We start from the raw sequence: 27,436 nt of genomic DNA, 5'->3' as shown, positions 1-27,436 counted from the left end.
AGGGGAACTGCAGGTCCTGCTATACCCAGCCTGCACCCACAGAGGGGAACTGCAGGTCCTGCTATACCCAGCCTGCACCCACAGAGGGGAACTGCAGGTTCAAAAGCGTCCATGAACTGTGAGTCACAGGGATCTATCCCTGATTTTAATATTTAGATAATAAGGGAAAGTTACTTCACTATTAACTCTGCATTAACCACTTATCGTATAAAATAGAAAAGGGAGAAGGTGTCAGTACGAAGCAGAACTGCTGGACCTGAGAGAGAATCGGGAACATTTATCAAAGTCTCTCTGATGCCAAACGGGAGCACCAGCGATATCTGCTTTTTATTCGTACTATAGCACTGTGCAGTGTGTTACTATGTGGCACTAAGAGGACATTGCTATTCTTATGGCTGTTGATCTCTGGCTCTTTATACTGTGGTTTTGTATACTAGATGGTTATATTCTAACATCATCCTGAACCATTAATGTAGTTTAGTGTTTTGAAATGTAAGTTCCTGCTTGAAGATGGAGACTGTTTGGTGTCCCTGTCTCCCTGACTCCTTTGGGTTTGTTTTGTGTTAATAATTTTAGGTTTGAAAGCTTATACTAATTGTTGCATATTTGTCCAAGAAAATAGATCGTACTAATTACATTTCTTCTCTCTTATACAGGCACAGGTGACACCCAAGAAATATAAATCAAGGACCGTCCTTTCTCAGCACTTTCAGAGGAACACTGCCCACTACCAGCATGGACAGGGGAGCACTTCCCACTACAAGCATGGAAAGAGGAACACTGCCCACTACCAGCATGGACAGGGGAGCACTGCCCACTACCAGCATGGACAAAGGAGCACTGCCCGCTACCAGCATGGACAGAGGAGCACTGCCCGCCTCCAGCATGGACAGAGGAGCACTGCCCACTACCAGCATAGACAGAGGAGCACTGCCCGCCTCCAGCATGGACAGAGGAGCACTGCCCATTACCAGCATAGACAGAGGAGCACTGCCCACTACCAGCATGGACAGAGGAGCACTGCCCGCTACCAGCATGGACAGAGGAGCACTGCCCGCTACCAGCATGGACAGAGGAGCACTGCCCGCTACCAGCATGGACAGAGGAGCACTGCCCACTACCAGCATAGACAGAGGAGCACTACCCACTACCAGCATGGACAGAGGAGCACTGCCCACTACCAGCATGGACAGAGGAGCACTGCCCGCTACCAGCATGGACAGAGGAGCACTGCCCGCTACCAGCATGGACAGAGGAGCACTGCCCGCTACCAGCATGGACAGAGGAGCACTTCCCGCTACTAGCATGGACAGAGCAGCACTGCCCACTACCAGCATGGACAGAGGAGCACTGCCCACTGCCAGCATGGATCCACACTTGATAAGTGAGTTTTGTAGAGGTTTTGGTGACACTGAAATATGCAAGGAAGGGACTGTGACGGTAGGGGCAAAATGGCTAGCATAATAAAGGATTTCCCCTGCAGATCCATCTTCTGTGGCGCATCTGGCCCAAAACCCTGTGTGTTACTATGTAGTACTGTATGTAATCGTTTTATCAATGTATTCCTGTGTACTGTAACTGTGAACATTTATGTGCCTTAGTGTGCTAGGTTAGTAATACAGTTACCCAGCCTGCACACTGAGGGAATCGGGGTCTCGCTAGTGGAGGAGGTGCAGTGTGGGCGACTAATGGAGCGTGGGGATGGGTGGACCTCATGTCTGGGCGATGTTTGTCCAAAGAACGGAGCCTTTCCCTGCCCCAGACACTGAGACGCCAATCTCTGTGGGAGAGATCTGCCCGGCCAGGTGGACCGTTGCTGGGTATGAGCCCAGTAGGCGCTGGTCCGATTGCCCGGTTTGAAATTCCCATTAGCACATTTCTGCCAGAAAGGCTAGTAAAACGTTCATTTACAACTGGCATTATATTGTACCAATATCAGAAAAGGGGAAACTACAAGAAGAGCCCCAAATCCCAGCTTTACATGATGGATTTTCCTTTTCTTATCGCCAGGTTTTCCAACGGTTGTACGGGAGCGATTAGAGATTAAGTCGGAGAAAGAAGAACCAAACGCTGAGGATCACGTGACCTCAATAAAGAGAGAAATAGATTCATTTCCTGTTGGGGGTAAGTAACCTTGTATCCTCACTTGTCTTTATTCAGTTGTTTAAAAAATGGACATAAATGTCTACAATATTGGGGGAAATAACATTAAAGCATGGATACAATTATAAGCTACGTGTTCTATAAAAAAAACAAACGCACATGATTTGTCTAAGGTTATATTGAGAATATTGTTATCATTATTGAGGTTTGAGTATTGGTAGCATCATAAACTCCAACATGTTTTCAGCACTCAGGGGTAAAAACACTCATCCCTCAGGGTTAATAATAAAGTACAATCAGTTACCTACCCCCTCCCCTTAGGAATCAATATACAGTATTTCTGTATAGTGATATCACAGGAAGAGTTCCCACTCCCAGCTTTACATGAGGGATTTTCCTTTTCTTGTTGGCAGGTTTCCCAGTGATTGTACCAGAGACGTTAGAGATTAAGTCTGAGAAAGAAGAACCAAACACTGAGGCTCATCTAACCACAATAAAGAGTGAAATAGTTTCATTTACTGTTGGTGGTAAGTAACCTTATATTCTCACTTGTCTTTCTTCAATTTAGACTGAAATGTCTACAATATTGGTGAAAATAGCATTAAAGCATGGGTACAATGATAAGCTACATGTTCTAGGGAAAAATAAATACATATGATTTGTCTAAGGTTATACTGTATTGAGAATATTATTATTATTCAGGTTTGAACATTGCTAGTACCAAAAACTCCAACCTGTTTTCAGCACTCGGTGGTAAAATACCTCTCTAATTACTCGGGGTTAATAATAAAGTACAATCAGTTACCTATCCCCTCCCCTTAGGAATCAGTATACAGTATTTCTGTATAGTGATATCACAGGAAGAGTTCCCACTCCCAGCTTTACATGATGGATTTTCCTTTTCTTGTTGGCAGGTTTCCCAGTGATTGTACCAGAGAGGTTAGAGATTAAGTCTGAGAGAGAAGAACCGAACACTGAGGCTCATCTAACCACAATACAGAGAGAAATAGTTACATTTACTGTAGATGGTGAGTACAATAACATCCTTTTGTGTAGACAACGGTTATCTTGTTACAAGTAGTATGGTCACCTCTTGGAAATATTCAGGGTTAGTGGCCTCTCTTAGGAAGTCCCTAGGCCTGCTGATTATTCTGGAACAAGTCACATGTAGCAGAGTTAGTTAAACAAGTATAATGGTTGGAAATGCAGAGTTCTGGGTCTCTGACCATCAATGGAGCACATTTGGGGGGAACAAAAATGAAAGGGCATCTTCCACAGTTTGAACAGTGTATCCTGCCTGTGCTCTTAGATTCTGTGACAGATGGGGCCTTCCCCGCCACCCTTCAGGGCCCCCCCACACCACTCCTACCTGCTGACCTGCCGGTGCTCCCAGTCGCTGGAACCTGCAGTCGTTGCTGGCCCTGGTCTCCCCTGCCTTCCCCATGCGCCGCTTGTCCTGCAGAGGGGACCTGTGCGAGGCTCGCACGACTGGGGGACTCCCTATACAGGAGTACGTTCATGCCCTCTCTCCCCTCCTTTCCGGTGCTGCCGCCGACACCTGGACCCTGTCTCCCCCCTGCTCGGCATGCAGAGAGTAGGGGAAGTGGGAATGGTGCGTGGTGGCAGTCACTCCAGTGCAGGCTACCCTGGGGAACCTCCCTTCGTTCCCCTCACAGACCTCTCCAGTCAAGGCTTCTCTGCATGCATCCGCGGTTGCTCGCACTCTGTCCCCCTACTCCCCCCTGCTCCGCTGGGTATGTGGAGTGGAGGGGGAGAAGGAATGGCGCATGGCGGCGGCAAGCAGACCAGGCCACTTGGGTTGGGCCCCGATGTCCCCTTCTTCTTCTCGTAGCCCCCGTCTCTCTCCTACCCCACTCCTGCAGCGGGGCAGAAAGTTGTTTTCGAACACATCCGTTTCACAAAATCCTACCACCATATTTTTATTTGCACAAATATAGGATTCTTCTTTAATTAACGTTCCTAGTTTCCTTTATTACTTTGGATATCCCCATATTTGTAAGAATTCTGCCTTGCGGACGGGAGTGTCAAAGCGCTGACTGCTTTGGCGCAGAGGAACCTAACAATATTTATCTGTTATAGAAAGGGGCAATCTACACAAGTCAGCCTTTTTATGGCAAATCCTTTATTTTAAAAACTGGGCAAACACATTACAATTCCCTTGGCCACTCATGGGGATACTGGCTTGGCAGTGAAGCGGTTAATAAACCCTTTCTAATATTTCTGACATGCTTATGAATTTTTGTTTCTCGCAGGTTTACTTCTGCGGCTCACGCGCGGGAGGCCGTGCGGATATTCTAATAAATAACAAAAGCGCTCCTACAATTAATAAACTGATTTTGTATTAAGCACCTTTTCCAGTTTCCCAGATTTATAACTTACACAACTCATTCCAAACTTGCCCATTTTCTATCCGGAACAGTTATACAATACTTTGGATTTTATTTTGAAGTCAAACATTTGTCTTTTTAAAATGCCATGTGCGATTTTTTTTTTTTTGTTTAATTTTTGGAGCTTTTGTAAAATTGGAAAATAGGAACTTTACTTAGGATATCCAAATGTTTAATAAAATAGCACCTAAGGTTAGAGAGATTTTTAGTAAGCTGAGTAATAAGTGAGTACATATTCCTAAAATATGCTTTCGTCATCTATTTTTTTTTTTTTTTTTAATCGCTTATTCAGTAAAATGATTATCCTTTGACTAGTTCCTTCAATTCTTTTGGAACTGACCAAAAGGTGCAGTATATTATTTATCCCCTGAGGAGAATAACGTTTTGTATGTAAATAACTATTGTTATCGACTGTTTTACAAAAAGCCTTAGTTTGCCTTTTTTTTTTCCTTCAACGGCAAATACTGCATCTAAAAATTTATTATAAAATCAAATTCCCAGTCTTTGGTGAAAATCTGGTTCCATGGGATGTCATTAGCGCTATGCAGAAAATGTTTTCCAGACCCTATAATAAACCTATACTAAACCTATACTATAATCCTTCCCCGCTTTTCAAAGGATATGTATAGCTGGATCTGAGAGCCAATTTCTCTCCAGAATTCCAACTTCTATGTCATTAAAGCTGATCTTTCCTGCTTTGGGTACAGGACTGTGAAAGCAGCTCTGCCACCACGCTCTTCTCTGCCAAATGGGTATTATTACAATACCTTTTGTGATACTACACTTTTTTTCAGCCAATTGTGTAGTAATAATTAGAAAAGAACAACAATATACGTTTAAGCTTTTCTGTCACATCTCACCATTTTAGAGAAAGACAGGGACCACCACCAAAGTCATTGGGGGCCATTGGACAGGATCGCAGACAGCTTTCCCGGGGCCCAGGACTACAGTTCTGACTGGGCACCCCCTCCCCCCCCCCCCCCCCCCGAGCCCCATTTCACACCTCGCGAGCTCCCTCTTCCCATAAATTTTTCTCCCCTCCGTCTCACCTCTCACTCAATGGATTACCCCACTCACTCAATCCCCCTCGCCTCACATGTATTTCCCTCCCCTTCGTCTCATTCTTACTCCCTCTTTTCCTCACTCCCCCCCTCTCTCCTATCACTCTCCCCCCCTCCGTCAATTACCCCACTCAATCCCCCTCCTCAGACTCATTCTCTTCCCCCCTCACACAATTCCCCGCATAAAATATACCATAAAAACCTACCCCCAATGCAAAAAACTTTCCACCCCCAAATACAAAAAAAAATCCCCACCCCTCAAATATTTACAGCCTCCCCAAATATATACAAAAAACACACCTGCCCAATACATATAACCCCTCCATACATATATAAAAAACAAATACATCTCCCCACCTGCAGATCTTTCTCTCTCTTTCGCACTCCTGACCCTCTGACTTCAGCGTGCGCCGGGCCTCCCACTCATGGCGCCGGAAGCTAGGCCACGTTTAGTTCCGACGTCAGCGAGACCCGTCGTGCACTGACGTCAGAGGGCCGGCGTGGGACAGAGAGAAAGGAAGAGGCCTGCCGGGGATAGCCGGGGGCCCGGTGGCAACTGCTTTGTCTGCCGCCACCGGGCCCGGGACACTTGTACCGGCTGTACCACCCTCTCGGCGGCCCTGCCATTGGATATCCAGGGGTCACAATTTTAAAGCCATGGGTATAGAGTAAAGAGAACATTTTGTTAATTAAGTAGTGATAAAGTAAATTCTGCAAGTAGTTTTTATTCGTAATTTGCTTTACAAATTGAAAACATGAGTTCTGTCTTTTTTGTTTACGTCTGTTAGAGAACGGCCTGAATAAGGAGGAGATCGGGAGATCTATGTCCAGAAGCTGGTTGACCCCCTACAGCCCAGAAGTGCCAAAAACCAATGATTCCTGCCACACTTTGGACACGTGCAAGGAACCAGTTCCACATGATGGGGAATTTTCAGGCCTTGTACAGCTCACAGCACAGAGAGACTCTAAGTATGATTCAATTAACATATTTGAGAGAGATTCAAAAAGAAACTACAGTGCTCCCCTTTTTGTCTGTTGTAAGTGTGGAAAAAGCTTCTCACTGAATAGGGACTTGCGCACACACCTTTGTGTCCACACTAGAAAGCAACCCTTTACCTTTACAGACTGTGAGGAAGGAGTTTCCCCTTCAATGAAAAACGTATCACACCAGGAGATTCATTCAGTGGAGAGACATTTTAATTGTACAGAGTGTAGGTTAAGCATTAAGAGCACCCTCCCCGCACAGCAGAATATTTCTATTGGGGCGAAATCTTTCACCTGTACAGAGTGCGGGAAACTATTTTGTTTCAAGAGCAAACTCCTCACACACCAGAGGATTCACACAGGAGAGAAACCTTTCACATGTACAGAGTGTGGGAAACGATACAGTGGAAAGAGCAAACTCCTCACACACCAGAGGATTCATTCAGGGGAGAAACCTTTCACATGTACAGAGTGCGGGAAACAATACTGTGAAAAGATCAACCTCCTTCAACACCAGACGATTCATACAGGGGAGAAACCTTTCACTTGTACAGAGTGCAGGAAACAATTCCGTTTCAAGAGCAAACTCCTCACACACCAGAGGATTCATTCAGGGGAGAAACCTTTCACATGTACAGAGTGTGGGAAACAATACAGTGAAAAGAGAAAACTCCTCACACACCAGAGGATTCATACTGGGGAAAAACCGTTCACATGCAGGGAGTGTGGGAAACAATACAGTGAAAAGAGCAACCTACTTCAACACGAGAGGATTCATACAGGAGAGAAACCTTTCACGTGTTCAGTGTGTGGAAAAAGTTTTTCACACAAGAACAGCCTTCTCATACACCAAAGGAGTCACACAGGGGAGAAACCTTTTACATGTACAGAGTGTGGGAAACGATTCAGTGATAAAAGCAGCCTCCTCAAACACCAGAGGATTCACACAGGGGAGAAACCATTCACTTGTACAGAGTGTGAGAAACAATTCAATATAAAGAGCAGCCTCCTTCAACACCAGAGGACTCACACAGGGGAGAAACCTTTCACATGTACAGAGTGTGGGAAAAGCTTTTCAAAGAAGAGCAGTGTCCTTAAACACCAGATGATTCACACAGGTGAGAGACCTTTCACCTGTACAGAATGTGAGAAAAGCTTTTCACAGAAGAGCAGCCTCCACAAACACCAGATGATTCATACAGGGGAGAAACCTTTCACATGTTCAAAGTGTGGGAAAAGCTTTTCACAGAAGAGCCACCTTCTCAAACATCAGAGGATTCATATAGGGGAGAAACAGTTTGCCTGTTCAAAGTAGGGTTGGGCAATATACCGGTAGCATAGCAATACCACTGTAACAAATGGCCGGTAACACGATACAGTCGTGATAATTGTTCACCAGACAGAACAAAGGAGGTAAATAAACTGTTTATTTTGGCTGGAGCCAACAGGAACAGCACAATGTACAAAACAAGCTTAAACTCACCAAAACAGGAGGTTACGGGGAACATCCTAGCTGACTAGGTGCTGGGTGCTGCCATAGCAAGCTCACCCAGGATGTCTTCCAAAATCCATCCGTCTCAGGTTATCCTACTATCTTGGGATAATAGCCACTCGCTTACAGGTTAAAATCTCCCGCTAGTCTCTGACACCAAGATTAGCTACAAACCTCAGAATATCTGTAAGAACTGTGAATCTCTGATCGGCATCATCTTACATACTTTTACGGCCTCCATCTGATACCATGGAAGACTAAGTGTTGACCAATCAACGTCAACAATCAAAATGTATGTTGGGGCCTGAGTCCGTCCTCCCTTAGTACACCATAATCGGATTCAGCACACAAATAAAACCGACAAGACTGGAATATTTTAACCGGTGCCTTATGGCCTTGATCAACCTTAACCTGGTGTTCCTTACCCTTAGAAATTCCATCCGTCAATTCAACACACACAATGTTTCTCGATGCTGCGCTATTGTTCCTTATTTTGGCCTGATGAGCCACAGAAGGATGGATCTACAGGCACATCCCGTACATCCATCCAGGTGGATTTGGGCAATGGCTGGGCTTAACTTTTATTATAAGAGCCACGTTGTCCCTACTGTCACAGGCACAATAAAATGATATGTGTATATTATGGAGGTCTGCTGAACGTACCCAGACCTACCAGAGGCCATGAGTGTTATCTTAAGAGGGGACCATATATTCCTGAAATCCCCCCTGTGCGTAGCAGAGAAAGGGGACAAAAGGGTCACCATTCAGTCTAAGGTTTTTACTAAAAATAAAAGATATCTTGGATCTAACATTCATAAGAATAACAAACATATATTTGTGATCTTTGCAACCAGATTGATTCAATAACACTCAATATGACATGTTGGTCTATGTTACAGGTCAGATAAATATTTCACCTTCAAAGATTAAAGTTACCCCTGGCAGAGATAGAGATGAGGGGCCAGGTCTGGCAGAGAGAGAGAGGTGTGGGAGCAGGTCTGGCAGAGAGAGGTGTGGGAGCAGGTCTGGTAGAGAGAGAGAGGTGTGGGAGCAGGTCTGGTAGAGAGAGCAAGGGGAGTGGGGGTGGGTCTGACAGAGAGAAAGGAGTGGGGGCTGGTCTGGCAGAGAGAGGAGGTAGGCTGGCAGAGAGGAGGGGGAGGGTCTGGCAGAGGATGGGGCAGTAATGGGAGAGGAGGGAAGAGTCTGGCAGAAAGGGAGGGTCACAGAGGGGAAGCTGAGTGGGGGTGGGTCTCTCAGAGCGAGGAGAGGGTGCACGTCTGGCAGAAAGAAAGCAGGACGGTGAGTCTGGCGGAGAGAGCAGGTCTAGCAAAGAGCGAGGAGGGGGTGGGTCTGGCAGAGAGGAGGACGGAGGGTTTGGAAGCGGAGGAGTGCGGAGAGTCAGGGTGAAGGAAAGCTGGGGCAAGTCTGGCAGAGAGGGAGGGTCAGGCAAAAGGGACCGGAGTGGGGGGGGGGGGTCTGGCAGAGAGAACGGTGGGGGTGGGTCTGGCAGAGTGAGGAGTTGGAGGGTCTGGTAAAGGGAGTGGTGGGTCTGGCAGAAAGGGTGGAGAGGGTTGCAGAGAGGAAGAGGAGTGGGTGTGGGTCTGTCAGAGAGGATGGGGGGGGTCAGGGAGACAGAAAGGTGGGGCAGGTCTATCAGAAAGGGAGAGGAGGTCGTGAGTCTGGCAGAGAGAAAGGTGGGGGTGAATCTAGCAGAGAGGAGGGATGGGTCTAGCAGAGAGAAAGAAGAGGGGTGGGTCTAGCAGAGAGTGGAGGTGGGTGGGTCTAGCAGAGAGAGAGGAAGTGGGTGGGTTTAGCAGAGAGAAGAGGGGTAGGGTCTGGCAGAGAGGAGGGGGCAGGACTGACAGAGGAAGAGGGGGTTGTATCTGGCAGAGAGGGAGAGTCAAGGTGTCTGTACACTGTTGGATCTCTTTATTGTCTTCCTGATGCGGCACAGCATGCTGGGTGTTGTAGTACCCTATGGATGAAGACCTCCCCAATGGTCTTCCAGGTACTGCGCTTGCAGCCTCTCTTCGTCATGTTGCTCCAACAAATATACATATTTACAACTCAGTGACATAAGGTCTTAATAGAATGCAATCATATATTATATTGAGTCTGAAGTTTTCAGTGTATTCTAATAAATGGGTTAAACTTCTGGGTCTATGACCCAAGAACTTCAGGGAATACACACTATATATACCGAGTTGACCAGTCAATTTTTATAACACCTGATGAAGGGGCTGCTCTCCCTTAACGATGTGTGATATCTCATTATGATTCAATAAAGGAAAAAAGATCTTTGTTTGTTGCTAACACCACAAAGACTGTGTGTTCGCTGATACAATTGGGTTTGTATTTTTATTATTATTAATCAGTCTACTGCCTCGAATCAATAGTCTGTAAGGTGTCTTGTGGGAGAAGACTGCAGACCTGATGGAAGGTCCTGAGTGGACCCGAAACATGTTCTCCACTGTTCCTTGTATTAAAGCTGCAGTCCAAGCAATATCCTACGTGTCTTTTTTTTAATAAATCAGTTCTGTACTATGAGAAAATACTTGTAGCATTTAAAAAAAAAATGTTAAAGACATTTTTAATGTTTCTAATGTAGGAAGCATTTTTGTTTCTATAGAAACCATTTCCAAAGTCACAGCCCCTTCCCCTTCTGATAGGCTCTGGCTCTTGAGCCCCGCCCTCTCTCTAGCCGTGCACCAGTTGTATCTTGTAACTGCTCAGTCACATGATATTGCTGGACTACATTGCCCACAATGCTGTGCAAGAACGGAATTAAATAACCCGGAGCAAGCGATCGATTACAGGAGAACGGATCGATCTGCAACTTAGCTAATCACTTCTCAGTGTGCAGATAGTATTGATGCACATATTGAATTAATTTTTTTTTTTTTTTTTAAAACAGCAGCTTGAACCTACTTTTTTTTAAAAAGAGAAACTAATTGTAAGTGGAATGTTACTTAATAACTTGACCAGAAGGAAACAGAGTCCTTGTTTGAGTTAGATGATTACTGCAGGAACCGGACAGGGCAAAGCTAACAACTTACCTGAGGACGGACCACCATTAGATAAAGATTGTTATGGCACCTTCCAGAGGTGTTTATTGAAATTAAACATTTATCCAGTGTGTGATTATACAGATTCTTTGTTCCAATAATTATGGCGATACAGGTTTTCTGAGGCAGGTTACAAAACCCAGCTTCAGTTAGTACAGGCATTTATAGGTTAACAGTGGAGAACAGACTGGGGCATCAATGTTCTGTTCTGACGCATCTACTAATAAACTCGATTGATATAGTAATTTCCTAGCTACTAATTTAACCTATGCATAGCTTGTTTGTATGAAACTATACAATAAACAAAACCTGGAAAAGTCTGGGCACAAAAGCCGATACTCTTTTCTTGGACTTGGGCTTATCTGGTACCCAAAATGTACTGTAAACAATTCCCTTGTTCTAAGTGTCTACAAAATAATAATTTCTAACAGTCTTACAAACTAACATTGCAAAATAGAGTGTGGGGAAATAAAATGGATACAAATAGACAGTGTGAATTCCAAGTCACTTGAATTCCGTTGACATTTTCTTGTTTGGAAGTACTTATAAGTGAGAGAGATGCTTTGGAATAACCTCACTGCCCTCTTTACCAGACATGGTTCATGTCCACCCACTATCAGTTACCTCCATGCTTGTGAATGCACAGCCCTAAAAAAAACTCCCCAATATACGCTTGCCTAGTTGCAAGTGAGGTGCATGGCATGTTGACACTGATCCTATACTCTGTACTTGTGTTAGTGTATTCTGTATACACAGTACATTTAGTATGCTATCCTTGTGAGAAACACTTCTTGTATCCCTTCTTTTAAGTAGAAGACTCCTTGTTTCCTTCAATAATAAATAAATAAAATGAGGGGGTGAATCCCCAAAATACAAAACAACACAGAAAAAAAAGGAACATTGGGTTTGCACACTCACTAAAGATGACAAAATCAGGTTTAAAGATATATATTTTTTATAATTCGTAATGTAATCATTCAATAGTAACATGAGGAGATTACAACCACCATTTTTGTTACAGCACATTAGCTTCTGGCCACTCCAAGTGTAAAGGTAATGAGACCAACAACCAATCTGCTGCTAGAGGGGATCAGGAACACACTGCAAATTTAATGTAGGGGTTTAGCTGTGCAGAACACACTTACATGGGTGGGAAGTATGGGGTCCTCTGGTCTAATCTACATTAACACAACTCACATACTTCCTGGTCATTTAAACAGGCTTCCTATTGGCTCGCATGACAAAGGCGGTTTAAACCACCATTGTTTTCCCTGGATGGGATGGAATTAGGGTTGCCAGGTGTCCAGTATTGAACCGGACTGTCCTGTATTTAGACACTGTCCAGTAAAACATTAGAGATAATACTGGACATGTAGGTGTCCGGTATTACTTCTCTGAACACAGTGACCTGACCGGCTTGGGGGGGCCGTGAGATTTCCCCGAGCATGGAGAGAGCAGGGCTGTTGCTCTGGGGGGGCTTGGCAGTTTCCCCTATCCCGATTGGCTGGGTAATGCAGCCAAGTAGGAGGAGGTGTCAGGAGCCTGGGAGAGTCCTTTTGGATCTATCGTTTAAAGACATTGCAACCTTAAGGCCTAAATGTCGATTTTGGCATAAATGCTTTTTTGGTCTAAAGCAGCGGTACGCAAACTGAGGGGCGCGAGACTGCCTGCGGGGGGGCACTTAAATTAAGTGCCGGGGAGCTGCAGGGCCTCTGTAAACCTTTACTTATCTTGGCTCCACACGCGTCGTCATGGCAACGCGGCGTCAAATGACGCTGTGAGGTCATGTGACGTCACGTTGCTATGGCAACGTGGCATCATGATGCCAGAGCCGAGGTAAGTGGGGGTGAGCGGGGCGCGGGTGTCAGGTGACCGCCGGTAGGGGGGTGCAGGGGAAAAAGTTTGCGCCCCCCTTCTATACAGAACTAGCTGAGCAGGGGAACCAACTTCTCACCCCCTCCCAACTCCCCCCCCCCCTCCCCTACTTTCCCACCCCTCCTACCCCTTTCACCCCTACTTTCCCCCCTACTTTCCCACCAGGTTTATTTACTTCCTTCATATCAACATTGCCCAAAAGGGAGGAACTGAAGCAGCTTTACTGCGGTATAATTAAGGACCAAGAGGAATATACACATCTACATGCAGAAGTAACTCTCTCTCCCTAGCACAGTCTCTGGGAAATGTTACTGTGTTGCTTCTATGTGCCACTTGATATGTATTGAAGTCTATAAAAACTACAACTCCCATGATCCCCTGCGTGTGAGCATGCGCAGTAGGACACAGAGCTGTGACCTGGATGTAGTCGGCAGGGAGGGGAGGAAATGAGTTCTGCACAGAAAGTCCTGTCAGGAATGTAACGTGTCTGTGACTGATATAACCAGAGACATGTTACTAATGTTGGTTTAACCCCTTACTGTGTGTGACACAGACAGGGGACAGGAAAGAAGAAGGTGTCTTCAGCAAGACCCCAACCTGAGAGGGAGCCGGAACCTCCTGTGAAGCTAGTTGGGTGACGGAGGACCAGATAGAGTGCGACACACGAAATCCCGGAAGCCAGAGATACATGTCGGTGTCTGCCAGGTAAGTGCATATCTCAGCAGAGTGGGAAAAAGTGTTTTTTTTTTCTTTTGAATGTACTTCAATATTTTTTTTTCTTTCATTTTTATTCCGAGGTGCGCTGTAATGTATGTATCTCTATATAGCGCCATTACTGTACATAGCGTGTCACAGCAGTAATACACGTATGTATGTCTCTATGTAGCGCCATTACTGCACATAGCGCGCCACAGCAGTAATACACGTATGTATGTCTCTATATAGCCCATTCATGTACATAGTGCGTCACAGTAGTAATACACGTGACCATTATATAAATAACAAAATACAAATAACAGATCATGGGAAGAAGCACGTCAGACATTAAAGTAACATTTAGGAAGAGGAGCCCCTGCTCCGAAGAGCTTACAATCTAATTAGTGGGTAAGAAGAACGCACAGAGACAGTGGGAGGGCGTTCTGCTTAGTGCGTATCTCAGCAGATTGTGAAAAAGTGTTTTTTTGTTTTTTTTAATGTACTTCCCTATTTTTTTTTTCTTTTTATTTCGAGGTGTGCTGATTTTCTTTCAACATTTAATCTATTGGGACTGGGAACGGTCCCTTTTTCATGCAGCACACACACTGAATATTGTCCAGTAATGCCCTGTTCTTCAGGGATTCTGACTTAATTGAAGGTCATATATGTGCTGTCCATGTTCTGGATCTTCACTATCTAACTCCGGTATACTCCCACTAGCACCAAGAAAATGTTTCATTTTGCAGCGTGTGAATCCTTGTCTCAGCGTTTTCACAGAACATGCAATGTGAACCCCTTTAAATGGCTTTGTCAGTGAAGCTGACCTTTGAACGTCAAAATATAGCCCATCCATGTACATGGAGTACCTGCTATCTAATCTATCTAAATTTTTATAGGTGCGATGTGTTTTAAAAAAAATTAATATGCAGATAAATAGGTTTTCCCAGGCACTCGTTATATAACCTATCACGTTGCAATGGTCGGTGTGCACGTCTCCAAAGGGACTTCCCTGTATGGCCCGTATATTTCTGGAACCTGGTTCAATTCCCAGTTCGGCTCCTTGGGACCTTGGGCAAGTCACTTTATCTCCCTGTGCCTCCGGCACCAAAACATAGATTATAAACTCCATGGGGCGTACTGTAAATGTGAAGCGCTTTAAATCCCATTGGAAAGCGCTTTTTGAAATAGTTATTGTGAAATAAAGTTTTTGTTCTATTTCAGCCAATTTTATTAAGTCACGGTAAACCAATGTTGGGGCAGGACACCGCAGCCTTTATAAAGGTGGGCACCTCACTTTGGTGAAGGTTGCTGTGTCCGGCCGAAACGTTGGTGTTCTTTGACTAAATAGCATTTGCTGAAATATCTTTATACATTTATTATATTATTCCGTGGAATTGCAGGATTTTCCTGCCAGGTACAAAGAGGCTGAATGAGATAAACTGGAGGTGACTGATGAGGCAGAAAATGAGGAGGATGAGGGTGGAAGGATGAAACCCCGCCCCTACCCTCCCCCATATTTATACGGGGAGAGGAAGTTACTGCGCTATTTACTCTGCATTACCCACTTCTCACCGTATAAAATACAAAAGGGAGACGTGTCAGTATGGAGCAGAACTGCTGGACCTGATAAAGTATCGGGAACATTTATCAAAGTCTCTCTGATGCCAAACGGGAGCACCAGCGATATCTGCTATTTATTCGTACTATAGCACTGTGCAGTGTGTTACTATGTGGCACTAAGAGGACATTGCTATTCTTATGGCTGTTGACTCTTTATACTCTGGATTTTATGCTAGGTTGTTATGTTCTAACATAATCCTGAGCCATTAATGTATTTTGCAGTGTTTGAAATTAAATTCCTGTTTTGAAGATGGAGAATATGATTGTTTGGTGTCCCTGTCTCTCCGACTCCTTTGGGGTTGTTATGTGTTAATAAGCCCAGGCTTGAAAGCTTATACTAAATGCTGTATATTTGTCCCCCAAAAAAACAGATTATACTAATTAAATTTCTTCTTTTATAGAGACACAGGTGGCATTCAACAAATATAAATCAAGGAACGACCTTTCTCGGCACCTTCAGAGGAGCACTGCCCACTACCAGTATGGATAGAGGAGCACTGCCCACTACCAGCATGGACAGAGGAGCACTGCCCACTACCAGCATGGACAGAGGAGCACTGCCCACTACCAGCATGGACAGAGGAGCACTGCCCGCTACCAGCATGGGCAGAGGCGCACTGGTCACCATCAGCATGGGCAGAGGCGCACTGGCCACTATCAGCATGGACAGAGGAGCACTGCCCGCTACCAGCATGGACAGAGGAGCACTGCCCGCTACCAGCATGGACAGAGGAGCACTGCCCGCTCCCAGCATGGACAGAGGAGCACTGCCCGCTCCCAGCATGGACAGAGGAGCACTGCCCGCTCCCAGCATGGACAGAGGAGCACTGCCCGCTCCCAGCATGGACAGAGGAGCACTGCCCGCTCCCAGCATGGACAGAGGAGCACTGCCCGCTCCCAGCATGGACAGAGGAGCACTGCCCGCTCCCAGCATGGACAGAGGAGCACTGCCCGCTCCCAGCATGGACAGAGGAGCACTGCCCGCTCCCAGCATGGACAGAGGAGCACTGCCCGCTCCCAGCATGGGCAGAGGAGCACTGCCCGCTCCCAGCATGGATCCACGCTTGTTAAGTGAGTACTGTAGATATTTCGATGGGTCTGAAATCTGCAAGGAGGGGTTATCTGGTTATTTTGCAGTTATGTGAGTGAAACACCCAAACAAATTAATCTTGTGTTCTTATTGAGCCGCTAGCAGGTAAGATCTCATATGTCTTCATCAACTCTATTAATCAATTTCTGCCAGAAGGGCTAGTAAAACATTTCTTTACAATGGGTATTATATTATACCAATATCAGAGAAGGTGAAATCACAAGAAGAGCCCCAAATCCCAGCTTTACGTGATGGGTTTCCTTTTCTTATTGGCAGGTTTCCCAGTGGTTGTACTGGAGAGGTTAGAGATTAAGTCAGAGAGAGAACCGAACACTGAGGATCATGTGACCCCAATAAAGAGAGAAATAGATTCATTTCCTGTTAGTGGTAAGTAACCTTATATCCTCACTTTATTTAATTTCTAAAATGTACTGAAATGTCTACAATATTGGGGAAAATAACATTAAAGCATGGATACGATTATATGCTACATGTTATAGTCAAAAACAAAAACACATGATTTGTCTAAGGTTATATTGAGAATATTGTTAATGTTATCGAGGTTTGAACATTGGTAGCACCATAAACTCCAGCATGTTTTCAGCACTCGGGTAAAAATGCTCATCCCTCAAGGTTAATAATAAAGTACAATCAGTTACCTACCCCCTCCCCTTAGGAATCGGTATACAGTATTTCTCTATAGTGATATCACAGGAAGAGTTCCCACTCCCAGCTTTACATGATGGATTTTCCTTTTCTTGTTGGCAGGTTTCCCAGTGATTGTACCAGAGACGTTAGAGATTAAGTCTGAGAAAGAAGAACCAAACACTGAGGCTCATCTAACCACAATAAAGAGTGAAATAGATTCATTTCCATTTGGTGGTAAGTAACCTTATATCCTCACTCGTCTTTATTCAATTTGTTTAAAACATGCACACAACCCCTGCAAGCTCAGAACCCAAACCCAGCACACTGTGTGTATGTGTCAAAAGAAGCGCTACTGGGATTGTGGCCTAATGTGTTCAACAAAATTCAACTTTAATTTAATTAATTTATAAAATGTACTGAAATGTTTACAATTATTGGGAAAATAACATTAAAGCATGGATTAATAATCAATTACTATCAATGACGTATCCCTTCCCCTTTGGAATCTGTATAGTGATATCACAGGAAGAGTTCCCACTCCCAGCTTTACATGATGGATTTTCCTTTTCTTGTTGGCAGGTTTCCCAGTGATTGTACCAGAGACGTTAGAGATTAAGTCTGAGAAAGAAGAACCAAACACTGAGGCTCATCTAACCACAATAAAGAGAGAAATATTTACATTTGTTGTCAGGGGTGAGTACTATAACACCCTTTTGTGCTGACAAAGGTTATCTGGTTACCAGTAGTATGGTCACCTCTAGGGAATATTCAGGGTTAATTGTTTGCATAGGAAGTCAATGACCCTGGTGATTCTGGAACAAACCACATGCAGCAGAATTACAGGATACAAACAAGTATAAAGGTTGTAAATGCAGAGTTGTGGGTCTCTGACCATCAATGGAGCACGTTTAGAGAAAACAAAACAATTTTTCAAGGGCATCTTCCACTGTTTGACCTGTGTATTCTGCCTGTGCTCTCAGACCCTGAAGATAACGCAGAAGCTTCTCTCTGTTAATTTCTCTAATCTTCCCTTTCCTCTCTCTGACCATCACTTCATCTCTCCCACTTCTCCTTTTCTTCACCTCCGTTTATTCATCAGTTCTGTGTTCCCTGTGTTTCATTAAGCTAATAAGTCTCGACTCCACGTTGTCTCCTCCCTCTCTTCTGTCTGCTACTCTGCTCACCCGACAACCTTGTAATGTACTACAATTCTGCCCTATCTTCCTCTCATGCTCTACATGCCCCTCTTCTCCGCAATTTATTTATTTATTTATAAAATATTTTACCAGGAAGTAATACATTGAGAGTTACCTCTCGTTTTCAAGTATGTCCTGGGCACAGAGTAAAACAAAATAATACATGGTTACAAATACAGTTACATAAATGAACAGGGTATACATTATATACAAGACATTGCGTGCACAGTTAAAGAAAATATATGTTATGAGCGTATGAAACAGATACAGACCAGGTTAAAATGTGAGACAGCCTTAGATTTGAAAGAACTTAAACTGGTGGTGGATATGAGAGTCTCTGGTAGGTTGTTCCAGTTTTGGGGTGCACGGAAGGAGAAGGAGGAACGTCCGGATACTTTGTTGAGCCTTGGGACCATGAATAGTCTTTTGGAGTCTGATCTCAGGTGATAAGTGGTAGGGGTGAGGAGCTTGTTCAGGTAGCTGGGTAGCTTGCCCATGAAGAATTTAAAGGCAAGAAAGGAAAGGTGAACTTTGCGCCTAGACTCTAGTGTTGACCAATCTAGTTCTTTGAGCATTTCGCAGTGATGTGTGTTGTAGTTGCATTGGAGAACAAAACGACAAATTGAATTGTAGAGGGTGTCAAGTTTGCTAAGGTGGGTTTGAGGAGCCGAGCCATATACTATGTCTTCATAGTCAATAATTGGCATTAGCATCTGCTGTGCGATACGCTTTCTGACCAGGAGACCTAGGGAGGATTTGTTCCTGTAAAGTACCCCTAGTTTGGCATAGGTCTTGGTTGTCAGGGTATCAATGTGCATCCCGAATGTTAAGTGGGAGTCAAACCATAAGCCCAGGTATTTAAATCTAGTGACAGGTGTTAGGGTGGTGTTAGCGTTGGTTCTAATCAGGAGCTCAGTCACTGGAAGCTTTACAAATTTAGTTTTGGTCCCAAATACCATTGTTACAGTCTTGTCAGTGTTTAAAAACAGTTTGTTTTGGGAAATCCAGTTTTCGAGTCTCAAAAAGTCAGACTGAAGTATGTGTTGAAGGTCAGAGAGGCTATGGCTGTGTGCATATAGGATTGTGTCATCTGCATACATGTGTATTGAGGCTTCCTTACAAGCTGTGGGAAGATCACTAATGAACACTGAGAAGAGTAGGGGCCCCAGAACAGAGCCTTGCGGGACACCACAGGTGATATCCAGGGGGTTGGAGTTAGAGCCTGAGATGGACACATGTTGGGATCTTCTTGATAGCTAGGACTGAAACCAGTTTAAAGCATGTTTCCCTATTCCAGAGCTCTGGAGTTTGTTAAGCAGGATAACATGATCAACTGTGTCAAAAGCCTTTGCAAAATCTAGGAATACTGCACCAGTGAGTTGTCCCCGTTCCATTCCACACTGGATTTCATTGCAAACTTTTAGCAGGGTAGTTACGGTGGAGTGTTTGGGACGAAACCCAGATTGGAATTGGCTAGGGAAATTTGTCTTGGTATAGAAATCGCTTAATTGGGAGTGGACACATTTTTCCATGACTTTGGATAGAATTGGGAGAAGTGAGATTGGCCTGTAGTTTGAGATGGTGTTTTTGTCCCCACTTTTGAAGATTGGGACAACTCTGGCAGTTTTCCAGGTCTTAGGGATATGGCCTGCAGACAGGATAGAGTTGACTATGGACGCAATTGGTTTGGCAATGGCTGGGGCACCAAGTCGTAGGAACCTAGATTTGTAGTAAGTCGGGTCCACATTGGCTGCTTAGTTTTAGTTTGAGGAGCGCTTGTATAATCTCCTCTTCAGATACTGGGCTAAATTGAAAATTGTGGGCAGTGTTGGGAGGGAGTGGGACTGTAGGGGTACTCCCAGGATGATATTCAGGTTTGTGGTTTGGACTGCGTTTTGCTAATAAGTTAGTGGCACACCCCACAAAGTAATCATTGAATGCATTTGCAATGTCAGTGGGGTTTGTCAGAGTAATATCCCCCTTAGTGATATTACTTGGTTGTTGATGGTTAGGAGGCTGGAATATATTGTTGATAACCTTCCAGAAGTTAGCTGGGTTTGATGTATTCTGGTGGAGATTGTCAGAGTAATATTGTGCTTTTGCATGCCTTGTTTGCCTTGTGCACATGTTCCGCATGCATCTGTAGTGATTGAGATCCTTGGTAGTGCCAGTTACTTTGTAGCTTTTCCACAAGGTATCCCTGAGCTGGTAGAGTGCAATAAGGTCAGTTGTAACCCATGGAAGGTGGGCCCCCCGTACCCTTATTTTGCGTAGTGGAGCATGGGTATCGCAGAGTTTTAAGAACTCGGATTGGAAATAGTCTAGCGCAGAATCAGGGTCGGGAATTAAATCGATTCTGTGCCATGGGCAGTTGGTAAGGTCATCCAGAAACTGTTGTGGGTTAAAGTTTTTAAATGTTCTAGTGAGGAGAACTTTAGGGCTTGAATGGGGCGGTTTAATTTTTCTTACACAGTACACTATTGCATGGTCACTGAAAATATCAGGAAGGATGCCAGATGATTGGATTCTGCTGGGGTTTGAGGAGAGAATCCAGTCTAGCAAGGAATGGTTGTGCGATTTCAGGTTTATCCGTGTGGGTTGGGAAATGAGTTGCGATAGGTCTTGACTTGAGTTGTATCTGGATTTTGTGGTTTTTAGGGTCAAGCCAATTGAAGTTGAAATCCCCAAGAACTAGCAGCTCACTCTTCTCATTCAGAGAAGAAATGGAGCCAAGAAATTGGGTGATATCAGTCAGGGATTGTAGAGGGGCTTTAGGGGGGCGGTAGATGCCAGCAAGCAAGATGGGCTTAGAAAAGGGGAGGCAGATTTTGCCAACTAGAATTTCAAAAGAGGGTGGGCTTGGTGGGCAATTTAACAGTGTAAATTGTAATGTGTCTGCAATATAAAATAACACCCCTCCTCATCTCTTTGACCTATCTCTCCTAAAAGTGGCGTATCCCTGAATGGCGATATTTGCATCAGGGGTTTTAGGGGATAGCCATGTTTCTGTAAGAACGATGGCTTTGGGTTTATGCATAAGGCACCATGCCCTTAGTTCGTCCAATTCTAACCCTTCTAACCCCAGACCTAAACTAAACTGCCATACATACATGCTTTGCTCCTGCACTCGCTCCTGTGAGTGCCCCTAGAGGATATCTCGTACTCTCTGACATCCTCCACTACAAATATAATCTATCTGGTTTCCACTCTTCCCTGTGAGGATCAAGCTTAGGTAGGCTGACCATACGTCCCGTTTTGAACGGGACAGTCCCGTTTTTTCACTATATACAGACCGCCCCGTCTTTTTTCTATCTAAAAGCCTATTTTGCCCCGTTTTCGGGTTTAAGCAGATCAGAAAACACAACTTGCTGCAGCCTTGTGTGGGAGGGGGAGGGTTGTGGTTACCACAGCTCTGCATTGATTGGTTGAATCACTAAGATGTCATTTATACACGGGAGTCTGGGACTTGTAGTTCACATGTCTGTAAATAAAATTGTAAAGGAAGAGAAGCAGGACTACAACTCCCAGAAGACCCTGCAGACAAGATGACACACAGCCCCTCACATCTGTCCCTCCCACTGCAGGGTGACACTAAAATAAATACCCACAGTCTCTCTCTTCTGTCCCTTTATGTCAGAAAGGCCACCATATTTCATATCTGTCCCTCCAACAGCAGGGTGACAACTGTCAATATGGCTGCGCAGCGTCAAATGGCGCTGCGTTGCCATGCCAACGGGAACGTCACGTGACGTAACAGCATCACGTGATGCCCGTTGCCATGACAAGGAGACGCCACGTGTGGTCACGATGTCATGCGGTACCACGTTGTCATGGCAACTTGACGTCGCGTGACGTTGCATAGCGTTCCGTTGTCATGGCAACAGCGTCAAAAAAAAACCCTCCAGGTTGGCCTTCAGGCGAAGAACCTGTGACAATTCCCTGTCCTGCTCAGTGTCACCTTCCCTAAAGCCATGTCACCCGGACTGTGTGTATCCGCTGGCTGCAATGTGCAGTGTCCTGGGACGACACGGGGAAACTTGTCATTCTTTATCCTCCCCTTCACCAGGCACCAGCTCAGGGTGACAGGTGACAGGTGAGAGAGAGACACAGACAGACACTCCCACCCACCTTTACACTATATATTTCTGTCTTGTTGGGTTGGCATCATTAACTCACTAGTACCATTTGATATCCAGGGGCCACAATTTTAAAGCGATCGGTATAGAGTAAAGAGAACATTTTGTTAATTAAGTAGTGATTAAAGTAAATTCTGCAAGTATTTTCTATTCGTAAATTTGCATTACAGATTTAAAACATTTGAGTTCTGTCTTTTTTTCCTGTTAGAGAACTGCCTGAATGAGGAGCAGAACTCAAACTCTGATATGTCTCCGACACCCTGCGACCCAGGAGTGGCAAAAAGTAATGATTTCTGCCACATGTGTGACACGTGCAAGGAACCAGTGTCACATGACGGGGAATTTTCAGGCCTTGAACAGCACACAGCACAGACTGACTCTAACTATGGTTCAAGCAAAAGATATGAGGGAGATTCAAGAAGAAGAAGTTGTTGTGCTCAGCTTTTTGTCTGTTGTAAGTGTGGGAAATGCTTCTCACCTTCACACCTTTGTGTCCACACTAGCAAGCAACCCTTTACCTGTACAGACTGTGGAAAAAGCTTTTCACAGAAAAGCAGCCTACTTACACACCAGTGTGGAAAACAATGCAGTGAAAAGAGCCAACTCCTCACACAGCAGAGGATTCATACAGGGAAGAAATCTGTCACATGTACAGTGTGTGGGAAACAATTCTCTTATAAGAGCGAACTCATCAGACATAAGGTAATTCATACAGGGGAGAAACCGTTCACATGTACAGACTGTGGAAAAAGCTTTTCACAGAACAGCAGCCTCTTTACACACCAGTTTGCGAAACAATGCAGTGAAAAGAGCAGACTCCTCACACAGCAGGAGATTCATACAAGGAAGAAGACATTTTTCACATGTACAGAGTGTGGGAAACAATTCTGTTCTAAGAAAAGTCTCACCAGACACACGAAGATTCATACAGGGGAGAAACCGTTCACGTGTACAGAATGTGGGAAAAGCTTTTTAATGAAGTACGAATTCATCAACCACCAGATAATTCATACAGGGGAGAAACCTTTCCCATGTACTGTGTGTGGAAAAGGATTTTCACGGAAGTACAACCTCCTCACACACGAGAAGATTCATACAAGGGAGAAACCGTTCACATGTACAGACTGTGGAAAAAGCTTTTCAATGAAGTACGAACTCTTCAAACACCGGATAATTCATGCAGGGGAGAAACCTTTCCCATGTACAGTGTGTGGGAAACAATTCTCTTCTATGAAAATACTCATGAGACACAAGATGATTCATACAGGGGAGAAACCGTTCACATGTACAATGTGTGGAAAAAGATTTTCAATGAAGTACGAACTCATCAAACACCAGATAATTCATACAGGGGAGAAACCTTTCCCATGTACAGTGTGTGGAAAAAGATTTGCACGGAAGGACAACCTCCTCATACACGAGAAGATTCATACAGGGAAGAAATCTTTCACATGTACAGAGTGTGGGAAAGAATTTTATTCTAAGAAAAAATTCATCAGACACGAGAAGATTCATACACGGGAGAAACCATTCACATGTACAGAGTGTGGGAAAAGATTTTCAATGAAGTACGAACTCATCAAACACCAGATAATTCATACAGGGGAGAAACCTTTCCCATGTACAGTGTGTGAGAAACAATTTTCACGGAAGGATCACCTCCGCACACACCAGATGATTCACACAGGGGAGAAACCATTTGCATGTACAGAGTGTGGAAAAAGCTTTACAAAGAAGTACTATCTCATCGCACACCAGATAACTCATACGGAGGCGAAACCTTTCACATGAAAGGTTGTAACCTCTAAGGTAATTAAGTGGTTAACCAATCCTGAAACCCTCCAGGAAGGCCTAATTTCCAGCCCTAGAGCAACTATCCCCATCCCCCAACCCCTATATCCATTGTCACTTTGGTAAACCATGCCTACAATATGGGCAAGGATTGCCAAAATGACAATAAATGTGCAACATAAAAAAAAATCCACAAAATTGAATTACATTGGGGAGAGTGGCCAGCTTGGTAGGGCACTCGGCTGATCGGATCGCTTGGGCTGGTTTCAACTCCCACCACCCCTTGGAGGTCGACCGTAGGAGCAGTGGGGCTGAGCGACGGGATATCGCTGGGTGAACCAACTGATGCGGCGCTGGTAACTGCTGGCGGGTCATTGTACTGCGGGGAGACCGGGAGCAAGGAGAGGTAGCCATCTTGTGCAGTTGATCCATCGCAGCAGTGTAGCCTCGCCGACAAGCTTCTTCTCCGCCCGCACACAGGGTTGACAGTGGAGCCTCTGCCTAGCAGAGGGAACCCTGGGCTGTCCTCACCAGCTGATGGGCACAGGGCTCACGCTGTAGGAGAAGCCGCAAGACCACACCGGAGGTTCCCATTTAATAAAATGGCCACCATAAGTCCCCGGGCAGGTACACAGACAACAGTTAAAAGAGAATATTCCTGGGCTGAATGTTTCCTCATCCCTACATCTTCAACCTCACATAAATCAAAATAAATTGCTACAACTGAAGGCTTCAGTCTAGTGTCTACCCCCCAAAGGCACAACCCGCCAACTCACAACTTGCAAACTCACAGCCGGCAAACTGAGTCTGCACACAGCGGCAAACCCACAGTCTGCTCACAGCGGCAAACTCAGTCAAAATTCCCTCATTACAGAAAAGTGGGGCCAGGACACCAGGGTGGACAAGCACCATCCCAAAGACCCTGAATAAGAGAGAATGAAGGGCAAAGAGTAAACCTATACTCTTACAATCATATATTCAGATTAGGGAAAGATTCAAAATCAATAACCATCACTGATTAAGTCATAGTTTTAGACTGATTTAATTTCATTAAAAATGTACAAATAGGAGACTTTCGGTGACGTCACTGGGGATGGACGCTTAGGGGGGGCGCTCCCAAGACCCTCGTACATAAGCATTCGAAATAGGACTTTTTCCCCTCCAATGAGCACATAAAACAACCTGCAGAACCATTAAACCTTCCCCAGCATGGCTGGAAAAAGGAAAAAAAAAAAAAACGGAGATGTGTCCCGGTATTTCGGAGGACAACAGCGCCTGGGTGGCGGAGCCCAAGATGGCGCCGGAACAGCACGTGGAGGCCCTCCCAACAAAGATCAGGGACGGACAGACAAAAGCGCCTTGGAAGGCGAAGATCTGCTTTCTAAGATGTGATAAAATGCACCAGTCATTTCAAGTTGACTTAAAAGGTGCAGTGACTGAGCTAAAAGCCGAGATCGACTTCCTAGCTCACAGAACATCCGAGTTGGAAACAAAAATGGATGAAGCGCTCCAGCTACAGAGTACAGCGGATGACGAAATCCTAAGATTGGGTCAAGAAATAAGTTTCCTTGAGGACCAGGAGAACAGGGACAGGAGACAGAACCTGCGGATAAGGAATGTCCCAGAGTCAGTCACCACCGAAGCCATAAGGCCTTATCTACATAAGCTTCTAACCACAATTAGCCCTGATCTCCAGGAGAGGGGCCTTGAAATTGATCGAGCCCACCGGGCTCTGGGCCCAAGATCCGAAGATCACAAACGCAGAAGAGACATCATCCTGAGGCTTCACAGTTATGGAACCAAAGAGAAGATTATAGCCGCATGCAGAGAAAAAGGTGATTATACTATTTGAAAATGAGTCACTGCAAGTATTCAATGACTTGTGAAATGTGACCATAACACGCAGGCGGGAACTCAGACCCTTAACCCTCATACTAAAGGGGAAATAATATTCGGTACAGATGGGATTTTCCATTTAAACTCATTGTCATCAGAAATGGCAAGCATCACAGATTCAGATACCCACAGGAGAGCGAACACTTCCTGAAGTCTCTGTCTCTCCCCCTGACTCAGCAATCCAGAGAACCCCCAAGGACTCAGAGGCGGGTCCGCCACGGGCCTCGGAGAGACTGGCGGGACATAACCCAAAAAACGGAGCGACGGTCTGATAATCAAGTGATCATCCTGCCACGAACCTATATACCGACCAATGTGCCATCTATAACGAAACTTGAGGAAAAAAAGAAGCCTTACTATTTATCTGCTCATCTCCGACCTTGTCTCCCCGCTTAATAACCTAGATGAGCAGCAGACGGTGAGGAGAGCGCTACTCATTGGTCGACGACGAGGGAGGAAACAACGACGATCCTGAAAAAGCCGTCACCTAAAGAATCGCCGAACTGCTGGGAGACACGCTCAGAGTATATGGGACCTGGCTTCTCTTCCTTCCCGCCGATGATTACTCGATATGATTAACGAAGTTTGGCTCAAGCCACAGATCCGGGGAGGCCTTCTTTTGCATTGCTGGTCGATCTGGGCCACCTTCTCTTGTTCCTCTGAGGGCTTGGGCTTGGCTGGGTTTACCGCTAACTCCCTTTCCTCCCCCCCCCCCCTTTCGGTTGGTTGTCCAGCTGAGACATCGCTCGGTTATTCCCAGGGTTGGGTTGGGGAGGGAGGGAGGCGGTTTTTGGAGCAGCTTCTCCGAGATGGTTTCCTCTTGCTGTTGTTCTGGGGCCTGGAGGAGGCCAAGCAGCTTATGACAAGCCGTTACATTGGATTGGCAAAGGGATCAATCATGTTACCATCCGGTTTATGAACCGGAGAGGAGGAGCTGTGCAATTTTCTGCTCCATACTGTTCAGGTTTAACAATGTTTAAGTATGGACAGATTACGGTAAACACAAAAACAAAGAATGAGAGAAGACAATTGTAAATAAATGTTACATAAGACAAAGCTTGTATGAATTCTTGTCTGATTGAGGGGAAGGGAACGGAGTGATAAGTACGTGGTTTGAGAAGAAGGGTGAGCAAATAATATGAGCTTGCGTGTACTGACTGATATGTGTGGTTGATTTCAAGTGCTGGTTGTTTAAAGTGTGTGCAGTTAGAACCAGAAGGAAAGGGAAGTACTGGGTATACTAGCAGGGGTGGCTGTTTTTTGGGAGTGTGCAGTGGGTTAATCTATTTTTAAAGTGTGCTGTAATTTGAAGCCTGTAACTTTTTTTCCCCCTTTCTCCTGCCTGAGGCAGAGTGGGTGTGGTTGGTTAATTGGC

At 45.0% G+C, this 27,436-nt stretch overlaps 1 protein-coding gene across 1 annotated transcript; it reads left to right on the top strand.

Annotated features, from left to right (window-relative positions):
- On the top strand, positions 1-27,436 carry LOC142472714 (uncharacterized). Its single transcript, XM_075579844.1, has 7 exons — positions 1-118; positions 657-1,384; positions 2,011-2,124; positions 2,517-2,630; positions 3,018-3,131; positions 6,361-7,852; positions 22,878-27,436. Exons 2-7 carry the CDS (start codon positions 736-738, stop codon positions 24,163-24,165), a joined length of 3,771 nt encoding a protein of 1,256 aa, XP_075435959.1. The 5' UTR covers positions 1-118; positions 657-735; the 3' UTR covers positions 24,166-27,436.

The sequence above is a fragment of the Ascaphus truei genome, chromosome 22, assembly GCF_040206685.1.
Source record: "Ascaphus truei isolate aAscTru1 chromosome 22, aAscTru1.hap1, whole genome shotgun sequence".
Taxonomy (NCBI): Eukaryota; Metazoa; Chordata; class Amphibia; order Anura; family Ascaphidae; genus Ascaphus; species Ascaphus truei.
Note: the sequence above shows the minus strand (reverse complement) of the source record. Positions and strands in the feature narration are given on the sequence as shown.